We start from the raw sequence: 23,103 nt of genomic DNA, 5'->3' as shown, positions 1-23,103 counted from the left end.
TTTTCTGACTGTTCTGTGTAGCCCACTGTGAAGTATCCTGAAACTGATGCACTGGGTTCATGGTATCATTTACACTGCACTGGTGTCCATGTTTTACTACAATTTTAATTTTCACTCGGGGTTAACAGTACCCTCTATCTGGGGCTGACTCCAACTGCCACTTCATGCAGCACAGAGTGCCCTTCTCCTTTTGACCTGTCACCTGAGCTGCCAATCCCAGGTTCTACTTATCTTATCTACTCAATCCTTATCTGTAACCCCTAATATGGGCCCACCTTAAGGGCATTTCAACCTTCCATGGCTGCAAACTTGGCTCTGTCAGCCAAGATATGCCCAGTAGAGGATAAAGAGCTTAGTACTGCTGGAGAGCAGGTGGGCCTGAATGCCTGAGCCTTGCCACCATAGAATGCAGTTCAAGACACACCTATCTGCACAGGTGTTTTCCAGTTAAACCTGTCACAAACTGTCCTGACAACACTCTTGTGCTGGGACTTGGCCACAGTAAAATAGCAGCTTAAGATAGAAGGGCAAAGAACTCTTCCTTTTAGAGAGATGAAAGGTGTCTGTTTGGTAGGGCACCAAGGTACTACAATACAGCTGATCAAAATGTGTAAAGCAAATTAATTTTCAGCAGTGCAGACAACACAACTAGAAATATGCTGGGAAATATGCAAACGCCAGCATTCAGAAGACGGCCTCTTAAGAAGTTACATATCCACTTCAATAAAGCTCATTTTGGAAGAAATCCCTCCATCTATACCCTCTACTTCTGGCTGGAGTGCTGTGCAGGAGCCATTTACACTGAGACGAATCTCACTTTTTGGTACTTTGGAGAGACTGAAGAGTATTTCATTACCATGAATGGAATACAGCTATAGTACCCAAGATCAAGACTCCAGAAGCATCCTAAACGATCAAGATGTGTACAATGGCCTGCACACTGCATTAGTGATATTTATACTGGGGTGGTGAAGTTAGAATATACAAAGTACAAAAGTGATTCATTATTGCCTAGCAATGGAACAGCTGGTAGTTACCTCATTAACGTTGATTTTAGACTTTGCAGACGATTCTAGAAAGGCACAGTTACACCACTGTCTTGCTAAGTTCTGACCCTGTTCTTTGCCAACAACGCGTTCATCTTCCAGGTCACATTTATTGCCAACCAGAATCATTGGAACCTGTGTGGAGAGAACAATGAGAAGCATATGAGCAAACACTGTTCCAACAAACACACGCTGCATATACCCTGGACTGGCCCAGAAAAGCCATCAGTGACAAAGGTTATTTCTTCAAAAAGCATTGTCTCTGTTTGACAGGGCTACATTTTATAAGCACAAGAAAAATGGTATAAGATGGAGTATATAATCCATAGAGTTAGACCTACACTGAACTCACAGACTAGATTACATTTCAGGTACCTGCTGGAAAGGAGCCAAAAGAAAATTGTGGCATGCAGCCACCATGACCAAAGTTTCACTGACAATCAATTACACCATCTAACAAATGGAAATACTGCTGTTTAGGAGGTTACATTATACTGAGGTCATCCACTAACATCACACTAGTCAAAAACATAAATTTATTGTTAAGACGCTTTCAAGCAACAAGAGGTTAAACTGCATGCCATCTTAACTTATGTTAGACAACAAGGTATAAAGCATATTTCCTGAGATATATGCTGAATGTTAACAACTCTAGTGACCTGGCAGTCTGTTGTGAAGCCACAGAAAATAAATGAGGCCAACTTTGAAAAGCACTCCCTTGATCTGGAAAGAAAGGAACTAGATGCATGCACCATGGCCTTCCACATGTGCTGTCTTTTCCTATCAGGAGTGCAGGACCATGCTGCATTAACAGTTCTATGCACACAAAATGGAAAGACTTCTGCAATAATAAACGTACTGGACAATTTCATGTTCATACTGAGAGAGAGAGAGTGTATGTACACACACACACACACACACACACACAAGCAAAAACTGCAACTAATTGTTTTGTAACAGACTCATAAGAGTCTTGCTAAGTATGACTGGATAAAATGCCATTTCTTTGGCTAATTACACTAATTTTGTTTTAACATCAAAAACTGCTTACTGCATTAGTCATATGAGAAACCTGCATCACTTTATCCTAGGCCCATTGTCGCTAAGCTCTGCCCAGGAGATTCAATGAGTGGAAACAGCTGTATGAATGGTACAAAATGATGGCAAATCATCTGTTAAACAGCCTGATGAAGGAGCTACCAACTGCTGACTCTCTGAGGAGCCACCTGCCCATTCCCTCAGGAGAGAAGAAGTGCCTAAAGGAGCCCCTGGTCCCTGCTACATTTCCTGGGGAGTGTTACAGGAACTGGGGTGCCTTTGGAAAGTGACCTTGGCTACAACAAACACTTGTTACTGATTTATTTGCATTAGGCGGAACAGAATGGAGCAGTTTTTAAACACATTCAAAGAGCTGGGACAGTTTTTCAACAAGCGTGAAAGCAAACGATGGATGGAAATGAAGGGATTTTTTGCACATTGGGAGAGAACCGGTAAAATTCTTTTCTACTGTAAGTTCTTTGAGGCAGGGACTGTATTTATCTCATATACTGTACAGAGCCAAGCATGTTGTCAACATTCAATAAATCAAACATTTCCCCTTTTAAGAATATACTCCCCGAAGCTTCCATGGCAAACAATCAAATGATACAATTCAATACCATGTGACAATCTGATAACCCTTAAAAGCAGCAAAGAATCCTGTGGCACCTTATAGACTAACAGACGTTTTGGAGCATGAGCTTTTGTGGGTGAATACCCACTTCCTCAGATGCATGTAGTGGAAATTTCCAGGGGCAGGTATATATATGCTAGCAAGCAAGCTAGAGATAACGAGGTCAGTTCAATCAGGGAGGATGAGGCCCTGTTCTAGCAGTTGAGGTGTGAAAACCAAGAGAGGAGAAACTGGTTCTGTAGTTGGCAAGCCATTCACAGTCTTTGTTCAATCCTGAGCTGATGGTGTCAAATTTGCAGATGAACTGAAGCTCAGCAGTTTCTCTTTGAAGTCTGGTCCTGAAGTTTTTTTGCTGCAGGATGGCCACCTTAAGGTCTGCTATAGTGTGGCCAGGGAGGTTGAAGCGCTCTCCTACAGGTTTTTGTATATTGCCATTCCTAATGTCTGATTTGTGTCCATTTATCCTTTTCCGTAGAGACTGTCCAGTTTGGCCGATGTACATAGCAGAGGGGCATTGCTGGCATATGATGGCGTATATTACACTGGTGGATGTGCAGGTGAATGAACCAGTGATGGTGTGGCCGATCTGGTTAGGTCCTGTGATGGTGTCGCTGGTGTAGATATGTGGGCAGAGTTGGCATCAAGGTTTGTTGCATGGATTGGTTCCTGAGCTAGAGTTATTATGGTGCGGTGTACAGTTACTCAGGAACCAATCCATGCAACAAACCTTGATGCCAACTCTGCCCACATATCTACACCAGCGACACCATCACAGGACCTAACCAGATCGGCCACACCATCACTGGTTCATTCACCTGCACATCCACCAGTGTAATATACGCCATCATATGCCAGCAATGCCCCTCTGCTATGTACATCGGCCAAACTGGACAGTCTCTACGGAAAAGGATAAATGGACACAAATCAGACATTAGGAATGGCAATATACAAAAACCTGTAGGAGAGCGCTTCAACCTCCCTGGCCACACTATAGCAGACCTTAAGGTGGCCATCCTGCAGCAAAAAAACTTCAGGACCAGACTTCAAAGAGAAACTGCTGAGCTTCAGTTCATCTGCAAATTTGACACCATCAGCTCAGGATTGAACAAAGACTGTGAATGGCTTGCCAACTACAGAACCAGTTTCTCCTCTCTTGGTTTTCACACCTCAACTGCTAGAACAGGGCCTCATCCTCCCTGATTGAACTGACCTCGTTATCTCTAGCTTGCTTGCTAGCATATATATACCTGCCCCTGGAAATTTCCACTACATGCATCTGAGGAAGTGGGTATTCACCCACAAAAGCTCATGCTCCAAAACGTCTGTTAGTCTATAAGGTGCCACAGGATTCTTTGCTTTTACAGATCCAGACTAACACGGCTACCCCTCTGATACATAACCCTTAAAAACACTCAATTAGTTCAGTCAAAAAATGAGAACATTTTTTCCAGCAGGCTTTAGCAGTAAGACACCTTTGAGGCAGTACCAACATGTGAATCTCAGAAGACTTTTCCTGTTTCCCCTCAGCCTTGTGGGCTACGGATGGATATCCCTGCACATCATCAGGGAAGAATACATTTTAAATGGCAGAGAGGAAAGCCAAAGGAGTTGGTAGGACTTCATTTTTAAAGCGGAAAATGTTAAAGAAAAGAGCTCTCACAACACTACTGTGTCTAATCTGTTTTAGATCTCCTGTAAATGAACTCTTTAAGCAACTACAATTTAGTACAGAAAGTCCTGGGCTGCACACCATTCATTAAATCCTGAATTTCATATAAATCCCAGTTCCTGAAATACTGAAATGGAGTTAAGGTAAGAAATCTCCAGTTCCTTAAGCATTTTTAAGCACACAGGTAACAACAAGATCTGCACTCTATTCCACTGCTGCAGTTTATTTACATGACAATGCACATACCACTGTTTCCCCATAGCACTGTAAGAGACGAAATTACAGAACTGCTGATAATGGGTGTGCATGCCATTCCCTTTCTGCACACAAAACTGAGCCCAAAACCTGTACTTTCCAGATGGAAAATAAATTGCTATACATTTCCTTCCGTAATGTACATAAGTATTGTAAAATTTCAAATTACTTTTTATACTTAATTTTGCACAGAATTGTTCTTAAGCAGAGTCTTAGTTAACTACATTTAAGACTCATTTAAACTTCAAAACAAGATGGTTTCAAAAGAAATCAGACAACTACATTTTGCTTACTACAGCAAAACCTGAAGTCATGAAACAGAAACTGCAGGCAAAACAGAATCTCTGTTTCAGATCAAACCATTCTACCCTACACCAAATACAAATATTCACAATTACATATGCTTAATTAGAATCTCTTTCATTTTGTATGAGACCAAAAGAAATGATCCATTTTCCCAGACGTGGATATTGACGTACAAATGTGAATATCTGAACACATTCAAAACTAACTAAAGAATGTTAAAAAGCGGTACAGCAAAAAAAATGGAACACATAAAAATGAGGTATACATTTGTCTAGACATGGAGAGATACAAGACATGTGGTCGTTTTAAATGGCAAGAGTTAACTAACTGCTCCCTACCAATGAGATTTCTAGATTTATTGCAATAAACTGAATTTGATCAAGTTTGGTTTTGATCATTTTGAAATTGAAACACAAAACAGCAATTTATATTTTTCTTGCACATAAAACATTGAACAGTTAAGATGCTGAAATTTTAAGAGACTCATTCTGCTAGCACTAAACACAGGGTGATCTGTCTTCTTTTTCTCATGAGTACAAGGCTTGAAGAGGAAAAAATTGTGCTACATGTTTGAATCCATGAACTAACATCCAACTAACAAAAATGAATAAATAAGTTAATTATAATGAAGCAGAATTAAAGTAACACTGTCCATTGTTTGATTAATTTCACCAACCTATGGTACAAATGCCACTGCAAGCAGTGTAGCTGGTTGAACAGCTCGGTGCATTGACCTAAATGCTAATAAAAGAATCATGCTACTTGCAAGCATAATCCCCACATAATGAAGATTAGTTTTACTTAAATAAAAAGTTTACCAAGTTAAACCAGAGAGTGGATCAAAATAATTAAAAAAGCAAGGTAGCCAAGGTTAAGGAACAATGAAGATTTAAAAGTAAATACAAAAGTTAAGAGACTACCTCAGTTTCAAAACACATTTAGCTCCACAGTACCATTTATCCTTCAGAGCAACCTACTGCATTGTTCAAACAGCTTTTTCATGAACGGCTATTTAAATACAATGCCTATGGCTTACTTATGATCTGGCCTAAATATGTGCAACAACTCCAGCTCTGTTTACTGATCCTCAGCACTACTCTTAACAGGATGAGTGTAAGGAGATAAACTAACAATATGTGAATGAGAAGCTACCTCTAGTATCCCGGCTCAGCTACAAGGACCATATAAATGACTGAAGTAATCTAACTTCAAAGAAAAGCAGTTACTTTTGTTGTCAGTGATTAAAATCTTTTTCACGTCCCTCAGGGTAAATCCTTGAAAAAGATTACTAATGACTGTATAAGTCAGAGTTTAATTTCAGCTTCCCGTCATTTAAACATAAAATGATGGTCACAAAACTGTACCATTCACCCCAACACTGTGCTGTAAGATATCTGCAACTTAAGGTCCATCAGACGTTTTGGAAACAGACTTCAGATGAAAAAACAATCCACCATGAAACACAGAAAGCCCCAGGCAACAGAACTAAAGCCTCCGACGACAGGAACAGCTCCATCTACAGGGTCCAGAGGCATAGCATTACTGCATATGATCTCCAACCATGTACAGGCTGATCAGTGCTTTGCCAGTTAAAGGATTCAGGGTATGTTCTTCTTTAAATCATTCTTTACTTTTTTTAAAGTGTTCTAAAATTAACCAACCAATAATTAATTTCTATCATTAGCTGAGAATTTTTCAAAAACTGAAACTAAAATTATTTATGCCACATCTGTTAGACCCTCTTGGGACTATAAGATTTTTGTAATAGAATAGTGGGAGGGACAAAGAACTGTCCTGAGCTTACAGGTCTCAGGAGTTTTAAGAGCGCTCTCTCTCTAAAGTAGACCTTTGACACACACACTTGTAATTCAGACTCTGAATGTGCATGCTCTCCCTGAGGCCAAAATTCCCACATCTGGGTGCCTAAAGTTAGGATCATAAACCCGACCATCTAAATACAAGTTGCCAGATTTTCATAAGTGATGAGCACCCACATATCCCACTGGAATCAATGGGAGCTGCAGGCTCTCAGCATCTCTGAAATCAGGCCACATACATATGCAGGTGCCTAAATATGGACTTAGACCAGTATGAAAGTTTTACTCCTGAGTCCCTCCTCCCAGGGCTACCATACACATTTTCAAGTTTGCTATCTAAAACCACTGTAACTAAAACCAATACTGCATTCAGGAAACTGCCCAAGACATCCTGCTCTATTGAATCTCAGCAACAAGCTTTAAAGATGAGCTAGCAGGATAAATATATAATTGAAAAAGTAGCTATTGACAAACTGCCAGTCAAGTTTAAATGATACGCTGTTCCCGCAATAATCACAAGTTGGTGGCCTTAATGCTCAAAACCAACATTGACAAGTTTTGAAATACTCTACAAAGAAAAAAAAAGCTGTAAGTAGTAATGGAAACTGAACAGAAGCAACTCAACCTCCCCTAGACCTAAGAAGGATTTATGAAAGTTGCTGCCCAGAGGACCTCAAAGACTAAAGTCTTCTCCTTCACAATGCAGACAGAAACACAGGATTCTCCAGAGAACTGATAATGGGATACAAAGCCTTTCAAACTCTGACTTACCTACTGGTCAGTAGTGATTTAAAGTAGTTACCCATTTGCCAGTTGTTTGGTGGCCAATATGAAAATGAATTATTGGTGGGCAGATATACACATCAGAAACACCACCACAGGTGAAATCCTTCTTTGCAGTCTCAGCAGAGACCACAGATCAAAAGGCCATGGAAACTGAGTTACCTCCTCAATCCTAGATGCATGCAGATCACATGCCTTGGACATTCATTTCTACAAGGTAAAGATCACAATGAAAGCACAAACGTGGTTGGTACAGGCAGCTTGTTAGAGACTTACAAATATTAACCGTTCGGATTTGAATTCTGCAATACAGTTTGCTTACGTAAACAGAAACCAAGCTACTACTCAGCGTCTAGAATCAAGACTTCCTGATCAGCAAGTGCAAAATGAATTTTTATTCCCCAGAGCAGCTACTACATAACATTATCGCTTAGAAGGTTACAATAGGTGTATGACAATCTTCAAATCACCCTAAAATCATTCAGTTGATACTAATGCAAAGTAAATAAGTATTTTCAATCTCCAATGAAGACTGGGAGAATGATCTTGTAGAATGAAAAAACTGACTTTGACCCAGTTCATTAAGGCAGGAAATTGAACATGTTTTCAAAATGAGGTTTTTAAAAACTAGTCACTGGCCCAGACGTGACTGTAAGCTCTTTGGGACAAGCTGTTTATCTGTATTCTATACTGTTATAGCTAAACAAAAAACATCCAACACACACTGAAATAAGCGAGACCTTGATCTTGGTCATGTTTCACAGAAACTCACGGGGAGGGGGTAGAGGAGGAGTGGGAGGAACAGAACAGTATTCACTCGAGTAACAGGTCATACAAAACACATCTCTGCCTCATGCAATGTGACCTAAGGCTATGTAATTAAGCAGACTGCTCAAAACTGCCATTATCATCCATCCAGCTGGAAAAAAGGTAAGAAGCTTGGCTAACAAGATGACTTCTTCCCTCCCACATACTCAAGTTCTTATTTCAGTTTGGTTGCCTCATCTTTAGGACATACAAAAATGTACATAAAAGTTAAAAGAAAGCTTTTATCCATTACTAAAGTTGTGACCCAATGCAACAATTGGATTTTTTTTTTTTTGGTGAATAGGCTGAGCACGCCTTTTTTACTTATAGCCCAGGAACAACACATTCAGGATCTGCTGGAAAGTTAGAGGAAAAGAAACTAAAGTACAATAAAATTTGTTTAATTTTTTTAAAACAATAATATTCTGATATAACCCATCTAGAAAAAAGAAAATGCCTATACTGGTAAAGAATATCAAAGTTAAAAATCAACTAAGGACAGATTTCAAAAAAAGTTGCGTAACCAGCATTTCCCATTGTTCTCACCAGGGCCACATGTTCTCAGCACATCTGAAAATCTGGCCAAGTTGTTTGTGTTCCCAGTGGGAGAAGAGCTTTTTTGAAATAAAAAAAAAATCTACCCCTAATTTTGGATGCTGGACTCTTGAAAAATCTGCTCAATAACATTAACGTAACAAAGAAAAGCTTTTCTAAAACATCTAGCACAAGCTTATTATACAGTAAAAAACATTCCTAGGCAACAGTAGTCTTCAGCCATCCATCAACTTGCTAAAAAAAAACAGATACCTGCTTGTTAACTTATGGAAGGATTTCAATGGCTCACAAAGCAAAAAGTCCTTTACTTACATCTTCAGTGTCCTTAACCCGTAAAATCTGTTCCCTCAGGTCCTGTAAGTCATTAAACGTGGACTGTGCTGTAATAGAATATACTAGTGCAAACCCTTGACCGTTCTTCATATAAAGATCCCTCATTGCTGTAAATTGCTCCTGTAATCAAATATTTTAAAAAAGGTAATTAATTAGCTGTTTAATACATATAACAAACAGTTCAGAAGGAATCCTTTTATTCTAATAGAGATAAGAATGTAATAGCTAACATAACATTTACATTTTTACCCATTACAGAAATCCAATGAAGCCTATGAAGTTAATAAAAACATTGACTCAATTCCTTCCCTTCTTCCACGCCCCACCCTCAGGAGGAAGAAGAAACTTGTTAGAAGAACAGACAAAAATAGCAAGAAAAAAGGCAGAGGATGCTATAGAATTAAATCTGATATATATCTTGTAGTGATAAATATGGACTAACATACATCTAAAGCATACTGTTAACCAAATATTAACACATTTGCAGTGGTATTTCAAATATTATTTTGCTGCCAGTGAAGTGACAATCTGCAAATATGTCCCTGCTCTAGTACTGTGCAAAGACCGTCTAGATGCCACACACTTTAGGTTTTTTGTGAACACTAATGGGTAGAAGAAAGAGTGAGCTCATATCTAAGCACTTGTAATTGTACAGCAATCATTTGCTGTATGTAAATGGCTTGAAAGCTCAATGGGATAAAACATAAGGCTATACAAGAATGGCCTGGGAAATCCAGGGTCAGACCCAAGAACTATCTTTTGTACAGGTCAGTGAAAGAACCTTCACTAGAAATTCTAACCATACTTTGATTTCTATCCACCTGGGCTACTTTCAACATCATGGTCTCCAAGTGCTTCCCAAAACAAACAGCAATTGTGTTTTAAAACTCTTAAGAAGCAGACCCTCCTCCCATAGTGTTCTCAACCATTAAAGTCTGTTTGTTTAGCTTTCAGAATAGCAGCCCTGTTAGTCTGTACTCCTGTTCTTTTTGTTTGTTTAGTGACACCCTCCCACAGGATGATAAAAAGGTTTGGTGAGCTTTCAGGAAGCTTCCCTCACAGTAGATGCTAGGAGGAGGAGGATGGCAGGGGCTTCCCCCAACATGGAACAGCTGGACAGCACAGAGAATCAGCATGAGGGGCAGTTGACCTGAGCAGGAAGGGATTCCCACAGGAGGTGGGAGGACATCCTCAGCTGCTGCGAAGGAAAAGCCTCTCTTCAAATTTGTGCTCTGGACAGGCTAATGTTTCATCCTGCCCTCCTAACAGGGAAAGCAGCTGAAGGAGAAGAATGTCCCTTCCAGCAGTATTTGAGGAAAGGCCATTAAGTGTAAGGTCCTGTTAGTTGGAGGAGGGTGCTCTAAGAAAGGAGGAAGCAGGTCCAAGTCCAGTGGCTTGACAGGGAACTTCGTTTTTGGAGAGGGGAGGGGGAAATCACAGTTTCAATGATTCAGCACCTTCAAGTCGTGCCCACTGTTAGCTTATGGAATGGTATGGTTTTATGATGGTCACCCCCGCACGCACCTTTGTCCTCCTATAGCTTGCTACCATCCCTCATGCCTCTGACTGCAAGCTCTTTGGGGTAGAGACCATATCTTCTGTGTGTGTTTGTGCAATGCTCAGCACATTGTGAACTCTGGGCACCACCACAATATAATACATTACAAATTATCATCCCCAAATTCTAGCATCGTGTTGTAAAGATAAAAATTTATTCCTAAGCACAGTTGATAAGGTGTTTAGAATTTGGAGGAACACTAATCCATTCATATCTCATCTGTGAGGGAAATTCAGCTGGGTAACATCTACAATCACTAAAGAGACAAAGTGGGTGAGGTAATATCTTTAATTGGACCAACCTGAAACAACCTTTCAAGCTACACAGAACTCTTCTTCCACCCTGGGAAAGGTATTAAGAGTATCACAGCTACATACAAGATCAAGTGTAAAAGTATCGGGGGTAGCCATGTTAGTCTGTATCCACATAAACAACAAGGAGTCCGGTGGCACCTTAAAGACTAAACAGATGTATTTGGGCATAAGGTTTCGTGGGTAAAAAAACCTCACTTCTTCAGAAGTGTAGAAGTAGTTCGCAAGTATTGTAAGAGACCATTCAAGGTGAAGTGGCCTGTTAACACCCCCATAATCATAGGACAAAAAAGGAGGGGTAGTGGGTTACAGCTTGTTGTAATAAACCATAAATCCAGTGTCTTTATTAAGACCATGTTTTTTAGCGTCTAGCAAAGTTACAAATTTAAGCTCCCAGGCTCATCTTCTGAAATTGTTGTGCAGGTTTACTTTGCGGATGAGGATTGACAGGTCAGATATAGAGTGATCGCATTGTGAAAAGCATTCCCCACAGGTGATAAGAGCGATTGTCTCTTATTTTCCCACGTGAATTCATTCGAGAGCACAGTGTTTGTATGCAATTTTCCTGGGTTTGGCGGCGTTCAGATGACAGATTCACCACACTGGCTTTTGGGTTTACTTAACAAAACACTGCGGTTTAGTGCAGCAGCAGTCGATCTAACATTTTCTTTTTGATAGGATAGGGCTATTTCACTGACAAATCCTTTTAAAATCCAACTTCATTTTTAACATTAAAAATTCTATATTTTAGATTTTTCTTACTGTCCCTGCTGTATCGAGGATTTCAAGCATACACTGTTGGCAGTCTACTTCCACTTGCTGGAAAAAAAGGAAGAAACAAGCAACATTAAAGAAAAAAATGGCATATGCTCAAAAGTGTGCTAGTGTGAGACATACAGAATTACAACCAAAGAGCCCTTTAACTTATATTTTCCTTCATTCCTTCTCAAACCCACAACCCTCCCCAACTCAAAACTTGTTAAATTTTCCAAGCATTCCACTTACTAAAAATCATTTCAGATTAAAGAGGGTAATTCCAGAAAAAGCAATTCTTGACTACAAAGGTTTTAATAATTTTTTCACGTAACTGTCATGCACAAGAAGTACCACTTCCTTTCGTTTTCTGGTTTGGAGCCTTTAATTGTGACAACAATTATTCTTCTCTCTAAAACAATGGGGTTCTTTACATCAATCTGAGTGGAGAATGCAGCTCTACCAATAGAATTATATCAAGCCACTGGGTCAAGGATTTGAACAAGAGCTTCTGCTTTGTAATTGCAAGCTCATTTCCAAAAAGGCAGTGAAAAATGTAAGGAACACTCATTTAAACTAAACAGTAAAGTGGTCTGTTTTTTAAAAACAATGACTATACTTCAGTACTTAAATCTGTGATATTTATGTTATTTCCTTTACTTACAGCAGGAAATACTGCAAACACCATGACATGATAAATTCTGATTCATTTATTTTTACATGGCAATCAATGTTATGTCTGCATACTATGAACTAAGACTGCATGACATTAAGGGTATGGCTACACTGTGATAAAATATCCTGCAGCACCATGTTTTAGAGCCCAGACAGTGGGGCTAAAAATTGCAGTCTGGACATTCAGACTTGGACTGGAGCTTGGGCACCCTCCCCCTTCGCGGGGTCTCAAAGCCCAGGCTCCAGTCCAAACCCAGATGTCTACACTGCAATTGTAGAGCCCAGCAACCTGAGTCTCCTGAGCCAAAGTCAGCTAACCTGGTCCAGACGCAGCCAAGTCACAGGTCTTTTATCACACATACCCTAAGGCTCTGATCCTGCAAAGTGCGCTATACACACATAGGGAACCAGCTGCATGGATCAAGAGCTCTATACAGGCACAAGGTTCCAGCTGCCTGGAGGTTAACAAGCCAGCATCACTACACTAACACAGATCTAAACTTCTTACTCAGACAAAATTCTCAGGACATGGAGAGGTTTAGGCTGAATTAAAAAGGTGCAGGATCTGGCCCTAAAGGGCTGATAGAAAATAGCATCATTTTATACTGTACCTTTCTGTATGAATCTTCTATTGTGGGGTCATATTTTTCAACAAAAATTCCCTGAACAAATTGTACAGTCTGAGAAAAAAAAAAAAAAAGCAAGAAAATACAGTTAAAGAATAAATTCAGACATGGCCTACTGACCTTCAGGTAGCAGCTTTTCAAAAACAGAATAGTATAAATTCTGCATAACATCAGTATTGCCAACCCAAGCATTCAAAGTCACGAGTCAGGACTTCAAAAATCCTTTTTTTTTTTTTAAATAATAAAATATGGGCTTATTGGTGGTTGGTTTTAGTTTTAGAATCTTCTAGGTGCACAGTCATATTTTCAAGAATTTCTTGGCAACCATGAGGGCTAGAAACTTACTTTTTAAAGCGACAGCTGAGCGTCTCACAAAAAATCTCACAAAGGAACTGGGCCTTCAGGAAAACCACCAAATACTCTGAGACTCGCAATAAAATCTGGAAAGGTGGCAACACTGTAAAGTAGATCTGTGAGAGCCTCTGTATTTGAAGTCTAAGTTTCATTTAGAGTATCATGGTCTTATTAAAATGCAGTAACTTAGACTATAATCTCTTTAGGGCAGGGACAGGGTTTTTTTGTTCTTTGTTTGTGCAGTATCTAGCACAGTGGGGTCCAGGTCCATGATTAGGACTCCACGGTGCTAAGATAATACAAATAAATAAAATGTCAATACCGACAAAGAGATCCAGCAAGATTTCAGAATGGCACATTTAGAAACTATCTGTAAATCATTCATCTTTTAGTAATTGTTTTTATAAAAATCAAAAAAGAATAAAAACCAACTAGAACAGTGCAACATACATTCAACAACCACAAGTTATATTAAAATAGAAGAAAGGAGATACCACTTGTTTTAAAACTGAAGTTCTTTCTTCTCCTGTGCACGCACTCAGAGCGAAACTAGGATGGGAAGCTTTTGACATGGCTGGTATCTGGATATCCAGTATTTATCTTAAATTTGTAAAGGACCCTATATTTTAACCGTTGTTTTAGGGCTTTCGGATGGAAACGTATGCTTTTCCACCAACCACGCTACGGTTTTCTACTTTTGCCCTGTGAGAGAGATGAAATTCACTTTCACCTATTCCAGGGCTTTGCAAGTGTCTTTCATAGTATGGAGCATATCTTAATAGAAAGGCATGTGCTTTAGATATTTCCTTTTCCATTTGTGATCGCAGAGCATCCCTGTAACAACCACAGCATTTGCTTACATAGAAGAGTGAGGCTTTTAGTTTCTTTTAATGTGATTTAATAGCGAGAAATAAGGAAAATGTAGCAGCAAGTGCGACCAGCCAGATCTCTGCCGGTCACTATTTGAGAAATTTGGAACTGCTCTACTTTCAGAGTGGCAGATTTTTTGTTTTAACCAGATACTGCTACATAATCTACTAGATAAGCTTAGGTCTGTGAACCAGGAACTACTAAATTCTAATGCTAATCTGTCTCTGAATTGCTACATAAATATAGGTAGCAGCAACCTCTGTGCCTCATCTCTCTCTCTCACACACACACCCACCCACCCACACAACATACTTTTGCTCCTAAATATGTGGTTTCAGATTTTGAAAGAGTAGCACACGGCCAGATATCTCGAAAAGGCATCATTGTATTCTGGAGAATACAAAATGCCCACTGATTTCTTTTAAACTTGCAAGAAAACAATTTTCTAGCTTTCATGCTTGAGAAGATTTCCTGCAGATGAGAGGCACGCGCCCTCACTCAAAAGCTAAGCTTATTCTGCAGTCTAGAACAGTGGTTTTCAATCTGTGGTCCCCGGACCTCTGTGGGTCTGCAGACTATGTCTAACATTTCCAAAGAGGTACAGTATGCACCTCCATTTGAAATTTTTAAAAGGTTGAAAACCACTGGTCTAGAAAGACTTAAAGTCTCTTCTCAACCATTTCCCTATCACACTGTATGTTTGTTGTCTCAAAGGTCTCTTCAGAGAGAAGATCTCAGAAATAACACTTCCAATGAGATCATCGGTAATGCAATCAGCCATGGTGTTACAGAAGGCAACAGGAGCCCTACCACAACAGGCAGAACTCCTTTAGATTGTGGTGATTATATCCGGAGACTTCTTAATGGTTACTACCAAAAAAGGTACAAAGACTTAGTTTTTGGTTAAGAGGCTAACACTGGAAAATGTGATCCAGTCATGATTCAAAAAACCAACTGCATCTCATTTATATACTGTTAATAGTTTCCCCATGTTTGTAAGTTAGTCTTCACCACAAAGGTGCTAGAACCTGGCAGACCACTCCGAACCTCTTCTTCTAATGTAATATCCCAATACAGCTTGTTTTGTAATCAAACATATGGTGCACCTAATGGAAGAAAGTTATTAACTGAATCCACAGGGTCTTGTTTTCAGAAGAAACTATTCAACCGCAGCTCCAACCAAACACGCTGGGAGCTGCAGGGATCAACACTTCTGAAAATAAAGTTCCTTGTTTTCACCAGGTCCAAGACTGCCCATTACATAGAAACATCACTGTATTTACATTGTGGCTCTATTTGTTACCTAGTACTTTTCACCTTCCAAGCACTTTACTGATATTTGCTGGTCTCCACAACACTCCTGTGAGGTAGGTAAGTACCCTCACTTTATATGTAAAGTAATTGAGGCAGACAGGAGGAGAATTCATAAGTTTCTGGCTCCCAGCCACACCTTGCTCCGTTACTTATATTACTCTCCCTTAGCATAGAGCTTGCATGTTTGCTCATTTTGTGTTTTTCCAATTATATATATGACCATTTGCAGCCAGATGCTGCTAACTTTACTTTCTCACTGATTGGGCAAAGGATCTTGCTTGCCATTAGAAAGGAGCAGAAGTCCATCACAAAACAGATGACTATTAAAAGAAAGCTTTAAAATAATTGTGCATTAGTTACTACACCTCTACCCCAATATAACACAGTCGTGGGGAGCCAAAAATCCCTACCACGTTATAGGTGAATGTTAGGATATAGATATTCAAGCCTGTCTGCAAAGGCCTATACTTTAAGAATTTAGGTGTATTCTTACCACTTAGCTCGTTATAGAGGTATAAAAGAAAGAATCAAAATCACTGTCTGTCTGTGTAATGGCCTTCTCTTACTGTGACAGGCTAAGGCCTTCAGCTAGCAGCAGAGGCAGCCATAAGCTGGGAAGTGTATGGTCACATCCTCACATTCCAAACTAGTCACATTGAAGTAAGGTGCTACTGGGTTGTTAGGAATACAATCCTGTCCTGAGGCCATGGCTACACTGGCACTTTACAGCACTGCAACTTTCGCGCTCAGGGGTGTGAAAAAACAACCCCCTGAGCGTGCAAGATACAGCGCTGTAAAGCCTCAGTGTAATCAGTGCTGCAGCGCTGGGAGCGCGGCTCCTAGCGCTGCAAGCTACACCCGTAAGGGATGTGATTTACGTGCAGCCTCCCAGCGCTGGCGCTCCGACTACACTCGCACTTCACAGCGCTGCCGTGGCAGCACTTTGAAATTTCAAGTGTAGCCATACCCTGATATTCCTATCACCTCCAGAGAAAGGGAAGAGCCTAGAAGATGTAAAAGGAAACTTAGTTTGATAGCATCCTGTCTGGAAAGAACTCACTTATCAATAGCTGGGATGTGAAATCCTCATTTCTGTATTGTTCTATCACACTAGTCTCCACTTCCCTATTGTTTGTCTGTATAATCTCTGTCTGGTTCTGTGATTGTTTCTGTCTGCTGTACAATTAATTTTGTTGGGTGTAAACCAATTAAGGTGGTGGGATATAATTGGTTAAATAACCATGCTACAATATGTTAGGATTGGTTAGTTAAATTTCAGTAAAATGATTGGTTATGGTATAGCTAAACAGAACTCAAGTTTTACTATATAGTCTGCAGTCAATCATGAAGTAAGGGGAAATGGGAACAGGGACTGGGGATGGGGGAGGGGGAATTGGGATCATATTTTGCTAAAGGGGGGAATGGGAACAGGGGATGGGAACAGGAACAAGGACACAGGCAAGGCTCTGTGGTGTCAGAGCTGGGAAGGGGGACACTAAGGAAGGAAACTGGAATCATGCTTGCTGGAAGTTCACCCCAACAAACATCAGACTGTTTGCGCCTTTGGACTTCGGGTATTCTCTCTTCATGCTAGAAGCACCAGGGAAGTGAGAGGGTGAAGGAATAAGCCCCCAGCAGTGAAACGCCTTTATATCAGGGTAGCGGCGGCAGGGCTGCAGCGGTGATTTAAAGGGCTCGGGGCTCCCTGCAGCAGCCAGAGCCCCAGACCCTTTAAAGCGCCGCCGGAGCCCTGCTGCTACTGCGCTATATGCGAACTCGCGTTATATTGGGTCGCGGTATAGCAGGGTAGAAGTGTATTAAGGACTTTCTGTTATATGGCCATTAGTGCCAGAGGGCAGGGCAAGGAGAAGTGTTGCACAATCAGCATTATATTGGGAATTAAGAGTCAAAACAAGAAAGGAGGCTTTGCAGTGAAACACCACCACATTGTATTCTAAACTGTCATTCAGGGTATGTCTACATCTACAATTTTGCAGCGCTGGTTGTTACAGCTGTATTAGTACAGCTGTATAGGGCCAGCGCTGCAGAGTGGCCACACTTACAGCAACCAGCGCTGCAAGTGGTGTTAGATGAGGCCACACTGCAGCGCTGTTGGGCGGCTTCAAGGGGGGTTCGGGGAACGCGAGAGCAAACCGCAGGGAAGGAGACCAGCTTCCCCGCGGTTTGCTCTCGCGTTCCCCGAACCCCCCTGCAAACCGCAGGGAAGGAGACCTGCTTGCTCGGGGGTTCGGGGAACGCGAGAGCAAACCGCAGGGAAGGAGAACTGCTTGCTCGGGGGTTCGGGGAACGCGAGAGCAAACCGCAGGGAAGGAGACCAGCTTCCCCGCGGTTTGCTCTCGCGTTCCCCGAACCCCCCTGCAAACCGCAGGGAAGGAGACCTGCTTGCTCGGGGGTTTGGGGAACGCGAGAGCAAACCGCAGGAAAGGAGACCTGCTTGCACGGGGGGTTCGGGGAACGCGAGAGCAAACCGCAGGGAAGGAGACCAGCTTCCCCGCGGTTTGCTCTCGCGTTCCCCGAACCCCCCTGCAAACCGCAGGGAAGGAGACCTGCTTGCTCGGGGGTTCGGGGAACGCGAGAGCAAACCGCAGGGAAGGAGAACTGCTTGCTCGGGGGTTCGGGGAACGCGAGAGCAAACCGCAGGGAAGGAGACCAGCTTCCCCGCGGTTTGCTCTCGCGTTCCCCGAACCCCCCTGCAAACCGCAGGGAAGGAGACCTGCTTGCTCGGGGGTTTGGGGAACGCGAGAGCAAACCGCAGGAAAGGAGAACTGCTTGCTCGGGGGTTCGGGGAACGCGAGAGCAAACCGCAGGGAAGGAGACCAGCTTCCCCGCGGTTTGCTCTCGCGTTCCCCGAACCCCCCTGCAAACCGCAGGGAAGGAGACCTGCTTGTTCGGGGAACGCGAGAGCAAACCGCAGGGAAGGAGACCTGCTTGCACGGGGGATTCGGGGAACGCGAGAGCAAACCAGGGAAGGAGACCAGCTTCCCCGCGGTTTGCTCTCGCGTTCCCCAGACCCCCCTGCAAACCGCAGGGAAAGAGACCTGCTTGAAGGAGAGGCTTCCTCAGGTATGCTGGGATACCTGCTTATTCCACGGAGCTCAAGAAAAGCGCTGGTAAGTGTCTACACTTGATTACCAGCGCTGGATCCTCTACACCCGAGACAAAACGGGAGTATGGCCAGCGCTGCAAACAGGGAGTTGCAGTGCTGGTGATGCCCTGCAGATGTGTACACCTCCTAAGTTGCATAGTTCTATTCTGTTTTAATCTCTTCCACTGTATTATTTTAAAACCCATCTCAGAACTGCTCTTCTGATGGCTGTTTGTAAATAATTTGCTATTTTGTTACCTCTCAATGCCATCAGATCTTGACTTGTTTATTGTTAATTTTTTGTTCCCTATTATCAGCATGTTGGATCAATATTTCCATATACAATGCAATGTATGGTTATATAATGTAAACAATGGCATTTAGCTTACCAAATATCTGTTTATCACACGAGAGGCACACTCATGTTAAATACACTGGATATTATTATTCATTCACTCCAATTGTATCCCTGGTACAAAGCTGCTGATTAATGGAGTCACCTCCAATTTACAGTGTTGTAGGTGAGATGAGAATCAGGCCATAATACATATTACTTATAACAAACAAAAAACAAGTTTATTCGTCCACAGAAAAGATATGGGAATTAATGAGTCTGAAAAAAAAAATCTAACTTTTACCTAAAGGTTAAATATTTGGAAAAACAAACTTTTGTTTTTCATTAAGAAAAATCTGCAAGACTGAACTGATGTAGTTTTTACACTACAAGTGAGGAAACTTCTTCAAAGTTTGTCTAACCTGCTGTACACACCACCAAAATGTCAGAGTCTTATCACAGGACTCCTAAATCACAAATATTATATTCCTGATGAGAAAAACAAACTTACTCTAGGGGACGATGGGAGGTGGGGGTGGGGAACAGCTTCATTATTAATTGCTGAAGTTACCATGGAAGAGTAGGATTTGATACAAACACATTTTTAAGAATAAAGGATGCAAGAGAAGACAATCTTACTATCCTTAACACCTTATTGTTTCCTACATTAAAAACAATTGGATAGCTACTCCCATCCCTAAGTGGCAGGGCGAATTTGCTTGTTTTAATAAGTTCCCACTAGTCCCCCTCTGCCTACTCCTTTCAGTAGTGAGCTGGCTGATTTAGATGTGATACATAGCTGACCCTATGCTCAGCTACAACAAATGACTGAAGTCTCTTTTACAGTGCATTTGCTTTGCTGTGAGCTCTGCAACACAAACCACTGAGAAGCAACACTCATACTTCAAGAGTGAGCAGCATCATCTGTCCACAGTTATCCTTCTATACCAGGGGTAGCCAACCGGTGGCACACGAGCTGATTTTCAGTGGCACTCACACTGCCGGTGTCCTGGCCACCAGTCCGGTGGGGGGTGGAGGGGGGGCTCTGCATTTTAATTTAATTTTAAATGAAGCTTCTTAAACATTTTTAACAATTTACTTTACATACAACAATAGTTCAATTATATATTATAGACTTATAGAAAGAGACTTTCTAAAAACGTTAAAATGTATTACTGGTATGCAAAACCTTGAATCAGAGTAAATAAATGAAGACTCGGCACACCACTTCTGAAAGGTTGCTGGCCCCTGTTCCACACTACCAGTAGGCTGTTTCTTGCCACACTGGTTTCAGTCTAGTTCCATCTGCAACGGGAAACACGCAGCCTTCAAGGCATGCCAGCTACCCTGCGCCTCAGGCATCAGCAATTCACTAGCATTCAAGCCAACACTCTGTGCTGCATTTTATTCTAGATTACACATTTGCAATTTACAAAATATATATTTATATGCTAGGTTATATACTGCAAAGTGAAAATAAAATAGTAGTGTAGGTCTTTTCACTGAAAAAATCTCAGTGCTCCATCTTTAAACATTTGGTCATTTTAAATGCAATACATTTACAACTAACTTGAGCAGTTCAACAGCAGTAATCCAATCAACTGCTGTGTATGCAGAAAGTAACAAAAGTGTCCCGATAGTATAAAATAATCCTATTTGCAAAGAGACACTGGTGAAATGTTTGATACTGCCCTCCAATGCACAATTTTCAAGTCAGATACTCAACACTCACTCACCAAAGCAGACTTCCCAACGCCTCCTGAACCCAGGACCACTAGCTTGTACTCACGCATGATGTGGTCGTAAATAGAGGCAATCTGAAAAACAGGGGGAAAGCATGGAATTAGGAGCAACATTTGCAAGCATCACCTCAGAAACATTACGTGTTCTCCCAAAGAACCGCTGTCATAGCACATTTATTTGTAGAATAGACTATTTTGTATAGCTAAATACAAAAATCTCTTCAACAGCAGCAAAAATATTTTTATTTTAAATCTGGGAACCCAAGCAAATGTGTACTTTGATGTCTGTAATTTACTGTACTCAGCGTTGGAACCTTCAAATTAAAAAAAAAATAAATTAAAAACCCACAATGTACTTTCCACCAGGATGCTGGTAGATGTACAAAGTCTTTTTATTGTTTCTGTTTAATGTTATAATACAGGCTGGGATTTCCCTTTATTTGTTTTAAAGACTTTCAGTTATTCACCTATTTCAGGAAACTTGTGAGGAGTCTGACTCTGGAATTCATTTCTTCCCTTGGGACACCAAAATTTAGACCTGTTAACTTTCTGGGAAAACTACAAAGTTAGTCTTTTCTTTCAGGTGTTTGGGAAAAAAGAGGGTCAAAAGCGGAGTTATTATGGTGGCATGTTTTGTTGTAACGATAAAAGGGCATTTTGATATGTATCCATCTATGAAGGGGAAACAATTCTTCCATAAAATCTAGCTGCACAAAATATTACTACTTGCTTATGGTACCTTTCATTCACTCCTCCAACATTTAATTGCATAAAAATACAAGCAATTAAACAAAAAACTTGAACCAGTGAAATATAAGCATCAGAGTTTACTTCACCCACCCACCCGCAACAGGGAATGATTTAAGAGGTCAGTATTTTCTTTCTGAAAAAGGTCAGGCCTAACTTACTGCTGCCAAGTCAGAAATCTCTCTGCTCTTCCAAGTAATGCCTGTGCCTTTTTATGGAAATCTCTCAACTCCCTATGCAGCACAAGAAAATTTCTCATTCTCATCAAGATGCCCTGACAAATAAGGAGAATGACAAAGCTAGCGATAAACATTTTACACTATGTTTACATTATAAGCCAGGCTTGGCTGCCCCATCAACAGAGCCCAAGCAAACAATGACCTCACCAGCTAATTATCTGTTCATTCTTGTCCTAGTAAAATAGCACTTTCTTCCCAAGTAAGGATTCAGAACTATGAATGCTATGAAACTGGACAGGTTTAGTTTCTCAAAGGGATTTCAGACTAACTTTGCCACATGATTTATGGGCCTTTCTAGGTATAATCTTATGATTTGTTGTAAAAATAAAAGATTTATTCCCTGTAGCAGGATTTAAAAATAAACCAACTTGCTCACTGGAATTAATAGTATACAGTGGGCATGGATTGTGTTCCCAGCTCTGCCACTGATTCACTCTGTGACCATGGGCAAGTCATTTATAACCTGTCTGTGCCTCAGTTTATACATCCATAAAATGAGGGTGAAGGTTGTAACATACAAATTCTTGACAAGAAAGTTGCTCTAGGAATGCAAAGTACTACTGATGGAAAACTTATCCTGAACTCCAAAGACGCCCTGTAGCTAAATTACTTGGAGTTTATGTTCTTGAACAAGATGAAGAATCCATAAGTACATCCCCATTTGTTTTAAGTTCAAAACTGACATAGTATGAGACAGAGACAAATCTAAAGGCATTACCTAAAATTAGCAGGCTGGGTGATACAGAAACAACAGGTCTGATGTGTTTCAATTAGAGGATCGAACAGTCCCTCACTACAAAAAACACTTAGCAGCAGCCTTCATGGAAACATGCAAGATTTTGGAAATGTGCATGCAAAATTGTACATGCATTGTTGAACACATGCAGCTTGCTCAAACTCTAATCTGCATGTGCAGGTCACACGCTGCATGCACAAACTAAAATACATATAAAGGTGTGAACAGATTATAGCACCTGTATTTTTGAAAATTTAGCCTACTATGTTTACTGGCTATGAACAGTAGGCATGGACTGGATTGTCACTTCAGGATAAGCCTTTGTTTTAGAATGTTATAAATGTAACATTTTGCCTTATGATAACTGGGTGGCAGGATTGTGACAGAGAAGTCAATCAGACCCTGGTGTACTACTCAGAGGCTTAGCTTCCTCCTAAAGTGCAATATGTCTGCCTACTGCAGTTCTACTGCTTAAATATTCAGTTTTAACCCTTG

At 40.9% G+C, this 23,103-nt stretch overlaps 1 protein-coding gene across 5 annotated transcripts in view; it reads right to left on the bottom strand.

Moving 5' to 3' along the window:
* Window positions 1–23,103, bottom strand: part of RAP1A (RAP1A, member of RAS oncogene family) — a 72,944-nt gene that overhangs the window by 5,555 nt on the left and 44,286 nt on the right. For all 5 annotated transcript variants that reach the window (XM_030561713.1, XM_030561711.1, XM_030561710.1 and 2 more), the window contains 5 exons: window positions 20,881–20,961; window positions 13,152–13,220; window positions 11,875–11,931; window positions 9,223–9,363; window positions 1,038–1,181 (listed from right to left, as the gene is read on the bottom strand). In XM_030561713.1, coding sequence (XP_030417573.1) covers window positions 1,038–1,181; window positions 9,223–9,363; window positions 11,875–11,931; window positions 13,152–13,220; window positions 20,881–20,937 — 468 coding nt within the window. In that variant the 5' untranslated portion in view covers window positions 20,938–20,961. The remainder of the gene's footprint in view (window positions 1–1,037; window positions 1,182–9,222; window positions 9,364–11,874; window positions 11,932–13,151; window positions 13,221–20,880; window positions 20,962–23,103) is intronic.

Source organism: Gopherus evgoodei, chromosome 4 (assembly GCF_007399415.2).
Source record: "Gopherus evgoodei ecotype Sinaloan lineage chromosome 4, rGopEvg1_v1.p, whole genome shotgun sequence".
Lineage (NCBI taxonomy): Eukaryota > Metazoa > Chordata > Testudines > Testudinidae > Gopherus > Gopherus evgoodei.
This window is presented reverse-complemented; position numbering and strand designations above follow the sequence as displayed.